This window comes from Gastrolobium bilobum, unplaced genomic scaffold (assembly GCF_033153095.1).
Source record: "Gastrolobium bilobum isolate Gb01-03AN ecotype WA unplaced genomic scaffold, APGP_CSIRO_Gbil_v1 utg10542, whole genome shotgun sequence".
NCBI classification, from domain to species: domain Eukaryota; kingdom Viridiplantae; phylum Streptophyta; class Magnoliopsida; order Fabales; family Fabaceae; genus Gastrolobium; species Gastrolobium bilobum.
The window spans coordinates 28589-41045 of record NW_026895808.1 but is presented as its reverse complement, the minus strand read 5'-3'; the positions used below and the strand labels follow the sequence as shown (position 1 = coordinate 41045).

Sequence of the window (12457 nt, the reverse complement as noted above, 5' to 3'; positions counted from 1 at the left end):
GAATAAACACAGTTTTTTTTTAAGATTGATCAATAATACTATAACAATAATTAATGAAAATATGCATTTAAAAACCCACACACATTCTCAATCAATATTCAACAAAAGGATTTCAAGAACACTCAAGAATGTGTTCAAGAATTTCTTACAAAAATTCAATCTTTCTAAGAAATACAAGATGTGAACATTTTTTTTATGAACTCTTGCTTAGAGTTCTACGAAGAACTTATATCCAAAAAATAAAAAAGATTTCTACAAAGAACCACAACACCAATGGGATGTGTCAACAATCTCTCATTAAATCTCAAGATTCAAGTTTAAGTCATTGTCTATCTCAATCTCCTTCAACACTTCATAATAGACTTTCATTTACCCACTTACAGGATCGATTTTATATCAATTTTTTTCACAATAAAATACCTCGATTTTCAATTTTTAAGAATTTGAAATCTTGGAATACTTTTGAAAAAGAGAGTCAACAGCATATATGTTTCATGAAGAAATAATGAATTTCTTTTTATTTGGTAAAGGTGTTTCAATGGTCAAAAAAGATAAAATATAGCTTTAAAAATGTGTATGTAAAAAGAAACAAGATCTGAATTGTGAATAAATAAGAAAGGATTAGTTGCTTATATCATATAAGAGATTGAAGATTTTTTTTCTTTTCAAAATAAAGATAGGAGATATTTTTGGCATACCATATATGATTGAATTAAGAGAGAAGATGTTTTCAGGTAATTAAATAAATTATATTTATTAAACTATTTGATAATTGAAGACGATTAAATTAAATAGAAAAAATTTTAGCAAACAATTTAAATATAATGTTAATTCTATTTCTATGTTTATAATGGGACAACGACCAAAATGCCACACTATTCACAAAAAATTACCTGAATGCCACGGACCAAATTTTTTTTTCTTTCCAAAGTGCCATATCACTTAACTCGCTACAACACCTAGCGAGTTAGGTGTGGATACGTGGCAGTAGGTTTATGGCCACGTAAGCCTTTGCTCAATGCAGCGAGATTATGTGGCAGACAACGTGTCGAACTCGCTATGCAGCATAGCATGTTACGTGTCAGCTTGGCGTGTTACGTGTCTGGCAAGTGTTAAACTCGTTATGCTGCATAACATATTATGTGTCAGCTTTTCTGACATGTTGCCATACATGTTGTGCTGCATAGCATATTATGTGTAAGTAGCCCAGCAGTCCAGAATTTTTTGTCTAATAAATTCACCATTTCCCTTCCCATTTCTTGCATCATTGTGGTCTAATAAATTATAAGATGATTTTAATTATTGCATTTTGTATTTTGAAATAAAATGATTTAAGAAAAATTAATATTGATTTGAATATTTTAATTTTAAATAACTTATGTTAAAATAATTTAATTTAGGACTGTTAACTTTATTTAATTTAACGTAGAAGTGTTAATTAATTTAATTTATGTTAAGTTAAATTATTTTTAGCTTTTAAGTAATTTAATTTAATTTTGCAGTATTAATGAGGTAAATTAAATTTATGTTTGTTAATTAATTAGTTTAATTTTATCTATATTGATTTAAATTATTTTAGAACTGCTAATTAATTATTTTTAGGAGTATTAATTAATTTCATTTAATTTAGTTTATGTTAAGTTAAAAAAAATTGAATTTTTAAGTAATTTAATTTAGGAGTGTTAATGAATTAAAATTTAATTTATGTTTTTGTTAATTAATGTAGTTTAATTTTTTCTATATTAATTTAAATTATTTTAGAACTGATGATTAATTATTTTTAGGAGTATTAATTATTTTAATTTAATTTATGTTAAGTTAATTGTTTTTGAACTATTAAGTAATTTAATTTAATTTAGATGAGTTAACGAATTTAATTTAATTTATGTATTTTAATTAATTTAGTTTATATTCATTTAAATTATTTTAGAACTATTAATTAATTTGTTTTAGGAATGTTAGTTCATTTCATTTAATTTAGTTTATGTTAAGTTAAAAAAAAAATTAATTGTTTAGTAATTTAATTTAGGAGTGTTAATGAATTAAATTTAATTTATGTATGTTAATTAATTTAGTTTAATTTACTTTTATTAATTTAAATTATTTTAGAACTATTAATTATTTTTAGGACTAGTGAATTTATTAGACTAAAAATGTAGGACTGCTGGATTACTTACACATAATATGCTACGCAGCATAGCATGTATGGCCACGTGTCAAAAAAGATGACGCATAACAAGCTATGCAGCATAGTGAGTTTGACACATGTCAGACATGTAACACCAAGCTGGCACATAACATGATATGCAGCATAGCGAGTTTGACATGTTATCTGTCACGTAATCTCACTGCACTGTGCAGCGGCTTATGTGGGAATGAACCTGTTGCTACATGTCCATACCTAACTCATCTGGTGTTGTAACGAGATAGGTGACGTGACATTTTGAAAGAAAAAATATTCGATCCATGGCATTTTGGTATTTTTGTGTGAATTGCGTGGCTTTTCGATCTGTGTCCCGTTTATAACATTGATTTGGTGATTTTGAAAATTAAAGATGGTCAAATAAAATAGAGATTTTTTTATATAAATTAAAAAAAATGATTGAGATTTGAATTTTTTTTAGTTTTAATTGTTAATAAAAATGATAAGGTCATTTTAATTTATTTTCATTTTGTTATTATTATTTTTATCACATTTTTAATCACTAAATATGTTATATTTAGTTTTATATTGAATATGACAGAAACATCATATAAATAAAATAAATGCAAGTCTAAGGCAAGATGATATTAACAAAAATTGCAAGGTAATATTTCTTTTAAGGGTTTGGTGTTTGTCATTTTAAATGACATAAGTTATGTCATTTTAAGATAGAGATAGACACAGAAAAACAAAAATCATGAGAGAGAGAAAGAGGGTTGTTTTTTTTAATTTAAAATTCAAATTTTCTCTGTGTGTATCTCTCTTAAAGTGACATAATTTTCTGTCATTTAAAATGACAAACACTTTTACCTTCCTTTAAATACATGTTCTTTAATATTTAATCTTAAACTTTTAGCCATTATAAACATTATCAAAAAACTTTTTCAAAAATTATTATAACACTTGACACAATTTTAAAGGCAATGTACCCTTTCAATGAGGTAAAATGGAAACAATCACTTGTTTTACCAAAAAAGAAAAGAAAAGGAAAACATCAATTTACCAAAAAGAAAAGAAAAGGATACAATCAATAGCTTTTTTGAAAACATACAAAATACTGAGAAGAGATCAATTTAGTTACGTAATTCTGTTCACTTATCCCCATTTACAAGTATTAGAAGAGGTGTCATTTAATTTACAATTTATGCTTGTAATATTATGCCCTTTAGCAATAACCTAAACTTAAAAAAAAAAAAAAAAAAAAAAAAAAAAAAAAACCCAGAAATTTTCATGTAACATACGGAAGAATAGTGCAATAGTACTTGTAAAGAAGTCTTTAATGACTGACAAGTATTGATGTCATTACATTGACGTTTAGATCGCATTAAATAACAATTGACGGATTAATGCTAAACGGGCAAATAACGACATTTAAATATTTATTAACCAATTATCAATAAGATATTTCTTTAGCCATGAGTCTCTTATAAAGAAATTGAAACCCACTATAAATGACCCAATGCAATAAATACATTCTTTTTCATCACAAACGGTTTTGATTAAAAACATTTTGGCACAATTTTTTTTAACAACACAATAAAACTCAACAATTTAATTGTTTTTAAAAATTTTCAACATTTGATTCTACGGAACAAATTTTGTTGGTTCTTTAAAATAATATACTCAATTACAAATGAGGTAAAAATGAAGATTTTAAAATAACGAACACATTCACCCTTATTTTTTTTATATGTTCACCAGCGAACTCATTATAGGGAACAGCTCCCAAAACCACTCGAGCACCTTCATCCTTTTAATCTTAAGATTTATGAACTCAAGCGAACCATGGTTAATTTTCTAAATTATTGTTAATGAACACAAGCTGATCCTAGGATTTGATACAAAAACTACGTTATGTTACAATATATCAATGTCAAATCAAATGATGAAATGGATATTACAACCCTCACGAAAATAGTTTCAACAAAATAGCAAACACAGGAAATACAAATAGAAGGTTAAAGATTCGGCGATTTAAATAACTAATGAATATATAGTATTATCCTATGAAACCAACTTGAAGATCGATAAGATAGACATGGGTTTAGCATTGCACAACCAACAAATTCCAGGCACCAACCTGCAAAGACCTATCACAGCCGAAGAAAGCCTAAACAGCCTATTTACAACGAACCAAAACACTAGGGTGTTGAAGGACATCGGAGTTGTAAAAACTATGAACTCTTCTGTGGAACAGAAGCTAAATATAGAAGCAAGGGGTAAAAGGTCAAGTTTGTAACTGGAAGAAGCCAAGGATGAAATTCTGCTTGCAAGTGACACCAAAATGCACAATCCCCGAGAATAATGTCACACATAAAATCATACTACAGCGCAACTGTACTCAATCATCAGGAAACAAAAAAATAAATATGCATTGTAGAGAATAGCAGGCAGCGGAAAGCTACAACGAAGTGCGAACTCCAACTACAAGTTTACTATGTGACACTCTAAAACATCAAAAACGAATAATAGATTTAAAAAGAACCCTGACATTACTATTAGCTACTACTTAATTACCAAGAATGGATCACCATGATGTAAAGAGACAATAATAATATAAAAAAAAAAAAAAATCTTCAAAAAACTGCAGCAGTTCAAGATAAGAGGTCAAAAAAACCAAATAAATCGAGGTAGTAAACATGACCTAAAGCTAGAGGTTTTCAAATAATAGAATAGCTTCCACCTCACATAAAACAAATAATGTAAATGCAAAAGTATTTCTCACGTCCAGACGATTATTAGTACAGGTTAGATCTATTTCTATTGTGAAATGAAGTCTGACTAGCCATTGCGTATCACTTGAACAACAATATTTATATTTGACACTTTTAACTTGTTAACCTCCAAAAATACATATGGTATAATATTGTGATGTAATTCATTGTTCAGCTGAGCTCCAAAAAAGGTATTAGTTTTGCTACTCAAAGCCATGACACAAAATGGTAACTAATAAATATTTTAATAAAATATCATAGTTTTTGCATAAAACAAGCAATTTAACTAGTTGAATTTTATATTGATTGTCATTAAAATATGTAAACTTTTATTACACAGTTAACTTGTGGCATTCTTGTTTCTATATGCTATGGCTTTATGTTCCGACTCAATAAAAGGACATTGATAAAGTGAATTGCATTCTTTATAATGTGTAAAAATAGCTTGCTCGCTTCGCATAGCTTTACCTCGAGCTGCTTGGCGGCCAATTCAAACAGTTCAAATCAAAACTTCTAAAAACAGTCATCAAGAAACATAATGGCAATACAAGACTTCATTAGGTTACAGTGCCTCGCATTCCAACAGGCCATGATTGTATAACTTATAATTGAACGATTATAGTATATAGATGCTAAGATAAATGTGATTAGAAGCCAGAATCACTACTTTCCTGGCAAAATCAAATAAAACATGAAACACACACTAGTTGGGATTTATTGGTCCATAGAACTATGACTGACAGAATACATTCTATTAATGCCTTCACTTGCTTGTACCAGATGCCACATGGGATGGATGCAAGCATTTATCCACATAATGACACATGGTTTGATTTCCAAGCAAGTATAAAAGCACGTTTTCATGAAAGCAGCACTCACCTGAAATACTGACCTACCTTAGCTGCAAGCAATTTGGAGACTATCCACTTGCCTCTATAAAAACATTCACATAATTAAATTAATCCCTGACAAAAAGTCAAAACCCACCAGCCAGTGACAAATGAAACAAAAAAGGAGCGAAGAGGTCTTGCTCAAAGTAAGCGAACAACCTACCTCTTTGCTTCCAGATCAAGAAACCAGCCAACTGAAATAATAAATCCCCAGACCACAATTCATAGTACATAAAACTGTTCAATGTTGAAGCGCTCAGTATGGACGTGAACGATTGCCACCATAGTTATCACGCCTATCAGGCCCAGAACCACCTCCATCTCTATAATTATCTTTGCGTCTATCTCCACCATAGCCTCCCCTACTGCCCCTATAGAACAAGATTAATTAATCAATATTCAATTTTAAAAGACTAATAAATTTTTACAAGGAAACATTCAAACATATATAAACATGATCCAGTTGATGTACAAGGTCATTTATGTAATAAATATACATAGCAAAAAAACTGTTAGGCACACAACCAATACCAATCTAATTAACCTCAACAAAATTTGATAACAATCGTTCCATTGTTTTTACTTTTTCATTATTGTTTTGATTGGAAGGTTACTTTTGAACTATATGAAACAAAACACAAGTTTTAGATCCCAATCCACATCATTAACATCATGACACTGCTACAACTAAATACTTCAAAAGAATTCAACCACGGGCAAATAAAAACAGTCAACATTCAGTGTGAATGGATACCCATGGTTATATGCAGGCTGAGCCCTTGGAGCAGATTTTTCTGCCATTGCAACACTAATTTTGTAACCCCTCAAATCATAATCTGAAATGCAAGATTCAAGATTAGTGTCTTTTTAAATGATACATCATACATATATATATAACAGGAAAGTAGCGGGATGAAGTACTATTGTAAAAACCGCCTGCAGAATGTGCTGCAGAGGGGTCTTCATAAGCAAGGCAAGCGTCACCCTTGTTGTTTCCATTTTCATCAGTGTAAATTTTTATGTTCCAAGGCCACTGATCTTTATAGCCCCTCTTCTGCTTTATTCTTCCAACCTAAATAGTTAAAACACAAAATATGTTACAAAATCTCACTTTCAGCCTCTGCAGATAGACAAAGAGAAGTGGAAAATAATCATATTTCCAAAGCACAACAGGGCTAGGTCATTCTTATACATGAAGTACATTTTTCAGATATAAACCAAAAAAATATGCTTAGGCGTCAAAAAGACAATACGTGAATTTACTCTGAAAGAGACACTTCCACATAAAATGATAAGAAAATAAGAAAAATAACGTAATATATAGAGCTTGTGCAAAAGTCAACAGATCAGAACATTACTTGCCCAATGCCTCCAAAAAGTTCCCTCAATTCTTCAATAGTCACATCTGGTGGTAAGTTTGAGATGTAGATTCTAGAGTTGTCACATGTATCCCCACAATTCTCATCACACTGCTTCACCGGAGCTGGGGACTCAGCAGGAGCTCCACCAAACCCACCACGATTACCAGCACCGTAACCACTGTCATATCCAGCTTGAGGCCCACCCCTACCAGCACTTCGTGCATCACCTAGATTATCTCCACCATAACCACCCATGTTACCCCCATATGATGGTGGATATGAAGTAGGTCCACCAGTATAGCTTGTAGGTGGAGGAACTGCATCTGTCCCATAATTTGCATTCCCACCATAAGAATTGTAAGTGGGTGGGTAGTTTCCACTAGCACCACCACCACCACCATAAGATTGGGCTGTTGGAGGAGTAACTTGGCCATAGCCACCATCTTCTCTGCCTTGATTACCACTGAATGAACCACCCCTATTGCCCCCTCCACCTCTACCATCATTATTACTACCCCTTCCACTATTATAGTCATTACCTCTACCTCCATCATAGTTCCCAGATCTACCCCCTCGATTATTGCCATATCCCCCACTGTTACCCCCTCTGTTATAACCACCACTACCACCACCACTGCCCCCACGATCATTACCACCAGTAGGAGCCGGAGCACCGCATTTGTTACATTCAACCCTTCTCGCAAAGTTCAAGTTCCCACAACTTCGTATAACAATTTCGAATAAAATACAGTAAGAATAAACATAAGAAAAATTCAAAGCTTGAATTACAGAAAAACAGGAAATATTCTCCAGAGCAAAATCACAAACCTTTGGTTAGGACAACGCCAATCACCGTCTCTACCACTGCCACCGCCACCGCGTCCCCCGCGTCCACCCCCTCGACCACCGCGATCTCCACCTTGAAATCCACCACCACCACCACCTGCTGAAATTCACATGAATTAAGAACATGATATGATTGAAAATAAATAAACAAAATTACAAAAAGTATTATAACAAAACCACAAACCTCGACCACCGTAACCTCCACCTCCTCGACCACCATGACCGCCGCCGCCGCTCCTTCCTCCATATCCTCCTCCATCGTTTCCACCATACCCGCTCCTTCCGCCAAATCCTCCACCATCGTTACTGCCGTATCCACCGCCACTGCTGACTTTAGCTCCGTAACCTCCACCTCCGTCTCCTCCTCCATAGCCTCCACCGGCTCCGGCTCCGGCTCCGTAACCACCGGCAGCACCATATCCGCCGCTAGCTCCATAGGACGGTGGCAAAGAACCGCCGCCGCCGTCTTGACCGTACCCTCCAGACATGATCCGATCTAGGGTTTTGCAGGACCTCGAGAGAGTGAAAACACAGATTTTTCTGTACACAAGTTTCTGGAGTGATGTAAAGAAAGATCTATGAAATGGGCCAAGAAGTAAAGGCCTTCGCCGAATCACCTTTACAAGCTCGCGGCCTAATCTGTGAGTTAGAAAATTTATGGGCCTCCAAATTTAAACAAAAATAATAACACATATATAATACTATTTTTTAAAAATCCCTAGTTTTTATAGAACGTAATGTTATTTTTTAGGAAACCAAAGATATGATTAGAGAGAAAAATAAAAATGGTTCAATAATAAATATGTGAATGAAAATCAAATCTGATTCATGAGGTATAGCATTTTTCTTTTGAAAAAAAAATGAGTCAAAGATTTATTTATTTTTTAGATGTTATTTGACTAGTCTGATTTGAGTTGAATAAGATCGTATGAATGTCAAAAAATTTCTTACTAAATTTTAATTTTAACATAACATGCCACTGATTAAATTGAATTTTTTTTTTTACCAAATCCTAAAAAATTATTTGTAAACTAAGGAATTAACATGAAAATCAAGTATCCTAAATGCATTAAATTAATGAGGGAAATGTGCGTGTTAGAATTCCTAGAATATAATTAAGAATATGTGGAATCATGTGCATTCAAGTTATTTGTTTGATTATGTCATGTCAACGAAAATATTTTTCACAATATATAAAAGAGTTCGCTTTTTTCTGCAATTATTGCAGATAAGTTATCTACAGTAAGTCGAATACGACATCATTTTGGGACGGAAATCATAGTATTTTTATAATTTTAATTTATTTTAAGATTATTATAGTTTTTATAATTATAATTTTTTAATATTTCAATCTCAAAACGACGTCATTTTGAGAATAAATGCAGATAACTTATCTACAATAACTGCATAAATATTTTTCTCTATATAAAAATACTAAAGACTCAATACATCTTAAAAAACAAATAAAAAACAACCCATTTGATACTCAAATTCTACTACCCTTTTATGATTACTACTCTTTTTTTCGGTAACCATATGATTACTACTTTTAATACAGGGGAACATACTCTCATAAAGATATATTCGATGTCGAAAAGGTTTTTATCGTTATAAACTCTGGAAGAATGAACATCAAGCATAAATCAAGAAGGAATTCGAAAAAAATAAAATATAAAAACATCAAGTGAAATAAATTTTACCAGGTGCAATAATTCAAGAAAAGGATCAGAATACAATCATAATACAAGAGTACAGGACCTTATTACATTTATTTTTTAGGACTTAAGGGATTTGAAGGTTTGCATGAATGAGCTTAAAATGTATGATTTTCATAAGATCTCTTAAAATGTTTGGAAAAATTAGTTCAATATATTTTAATAGGAGAGGTTATACTTACAATCTATTTTCCTTTACAACCTTTTACAACTAATATTTTAACCGTTGATTTCCGTCAATCAATGGTTAATATTTATTGTGAATTAATAATTATTTAATAAATTTTATTTGCAAAAATCTTAACCGTTGATTGATGGAAATCAACGATTAAGATATTGGTTGTAAGAGGTTGTAAAGGAAAATAGGTTGTAAGTATAACATTCCCCTATTTTAATATCATTGACTATTTTTCTAGAACAAATTTTAATATCATCGACCGTTTTCCTAAAGCAAATTAAACATTCTTAAAAGTGTTAGAACCATTTCAAAATGAAAGTAACTACACTTTTCGACATTACTTTTTGTTAAGAAACCAATGCATTGCATTACTTTTACTTGGAAAAGGTAATCGATCACTCCCATGAGTAATCATTATTTTGCTTCTATCAAGTTAGTAATGGTTTTAAAGAGTTATACTTAGAGGTGGCAATATGAGTTGAGTCCGACGGGTCAACCCGTCAAAACAGGATGGGTTGGGTTGAAGTTTTCAACCCACCAATTCACTTCAACCCGCCTCGCCTAAAAGTGGGTTAAAATAGGTTCAACCCGCTGCGGGGCGGGTTGACCCGCCGGGTTATATATATATATATATATATATATATATATATATATATATATATATATATATATATATTTTACAATTAGGTAGTATTTCATTTGACATTAAATTTTTGTGATATCCAATTTTTTTTATCTTAATAATTCCTATAAAAGACAAAGAATAACAATTTTATTTATGACAAATGTTATCTACATATGGAGACAAATGAGTTCCTAAATAATATTTAACAAATATTAGTATACATTTAAGATTGAGACCGAAAAAAATTAAGAGAAGTGCGAAATAAGATAAAATAATATTAGAAAAAATTCATAAAACATAATTTTATTTTAAATTTTAATTAATTTTTTTTAATTAGCGGGTTGGTGAGTTGACTCGTCAACCTGCCAACCCACCACAAAACGAGGTGAGTTCAATTTTTCAACCTATATTCAACGGCGGGCCAACCCGCCCCGCCCCGTTTTTGGCGAGTTGGTAGCGGGTCGGGGCGGGTCAATCCAAATTGCCACCCCTACCTATACATGACAAAAACTATACGTGAGTATTGGTTGTTTATTGAGATAAATTATTGCACCTATCATTATTATTACATCTTGATTATTAATTCCTTTGAATGTTGTTTTTATTTTAATAAATCAATATTCAATTCTTCAATTTATATTATTCATACTTTAACAAGGTATATTAAAGTCTAAACTATTTTTATAATGTGATGTCAGCTTGATGGTGATAAAACCCAAAAACTTGGAAGGTTCTCAAACACAATTAAAGTTTGAAGTTTGAAAGATTTTCAACCACTCTAGGTTAGAGTTTATAACGATTTATGAAGCACCCATGCAAATTTAAGTTATAGTGAAAAAATCTTGAACAAGGAACTTAATGATTCAACAAAGGTCACAAATAATTATTGTTTGTTGTGTATGAACATTAATGGATTAATTTCTCTGGTATGTTATATGTTGTTCTCAACTTGTTTATGATCCTTATATATGATATGGCTGACAGTTATAATTATAGTGGGCAGTTATCAGTAGTGCCATTTTTAAGATTGTGGTAGGGTCCACGTGTGCCACTAAAGCACAAGTTAAAGTCACCTTTCGGGCTCCTAGGACTGGTTTCGGGTATAAGTACTAATACTGAACTAGTTAGCCTTACCCGGATATGGGCCTTATCCGAATTTACCTATGTTGGTCCCAGATGAACTCAAGAGGGGGGTGAATTGAGTCTTATAAAAATAATTCGCTAATTAAAAATTAACTCAAAGCAATAAATCAAGATAAGGATAGAGAGATATTAACACAATAGTTTTTATGTGGAAAACCCAAAATGGAAGAAAAACCACGGGCCCAAAAATCGAATACTGAAATTCGACGGGCAACTCCACTATGAAACTTGTGTACAAAGAGTTCTCTAGTATACTAGTTTTCTAGTATACCCTTTACACAGATTCTTAAACTGGTATCCGAGTTTCTCAATACGAAACCCTAATCCTTTAGGATTCTGAAATCTTATCACACAAGGGTTCTCAACATACTCTCAATTTCTAAGAAAAAGAGACATGATGTTATCCCAGTTTCCCAGCACAAGAACTGGTATCCAAGTTTCCCAGTATAGACCTTCAAAAAGGTCAAGAAGAAATTTACAATTAAATGACTTACCTCAGTGCTTCTTTTCCTCAAGCAGATAGGTAATCTGAATTCTTATGGAGAAATATTCACTTTGCAAATGGATGAATGTATGAATGATTGTTCTTGAGAAAGCTCTTCAATTGATGCATAAGAAAAAAATCCTAATCTTGAAAATCTAATTCTCTCTTTTCTTTCTTGTATATTCTTCTATCTTCTCTCTCTTGTATTTTCTCTACACTGAAATAATATGCAATGAGCCCTATTTATAATAATAACATCTTAATCTATTATGTAATGCAATCCTAATCAAATCTTTGA

The 12457-nt window shown here is 31.6% G+C and overlaps 1 protein-coding gene across 4 annotated transcripts; it reads right to left on the bottom strand.

Moving 5' to 3' along the window:
* Window positions 1-4081: 4081 nt before the first annotated feature.
* LOC133296115 (transcription initiation factor TFIID subunit 15b-like) lies at window positions 4082-8576 on the bottom strand. 4 transcript variants are annotated; one of them, XR_009749455.1, is made up of 7 exons: window positions 8199-8576; window positions 7997-8114; window positions 7166-7889; window positions 6729-6879; window positions 6562-6643; window positions 5971-6178; window positions 4082-5882 (listed from the first exon to the last, which is right to left on the bottom strand). XR_009749455.1 is itself a non-coding variant. In XM_061495064.1 (6 exons), exons 1-6 carry the CDS (start codon window positions 8500-8502, stop codon window positions 6064-6066), a joined length of 1494 nt encoding a protein of 497 aa, XP_061351048.1. In that variant the 5' UTR covers window positions 8503-8576; the 3' UTR covers window positions 4082-6063. The 4 variants fall into 4 exon arrangements, 2 of the variants coding, with proteins under 2 accessions (XP_061351048.1, XP_061351049.1); XR_009749454.1 differs by having other exon boundaries at window positions 4082-5850; XM_061495064.1 differs by having other exon boundaries at window positions 4082-6178.
* Between the last annotated feature and the right edge of the window lie 3881 nt (window positions 8577-12457).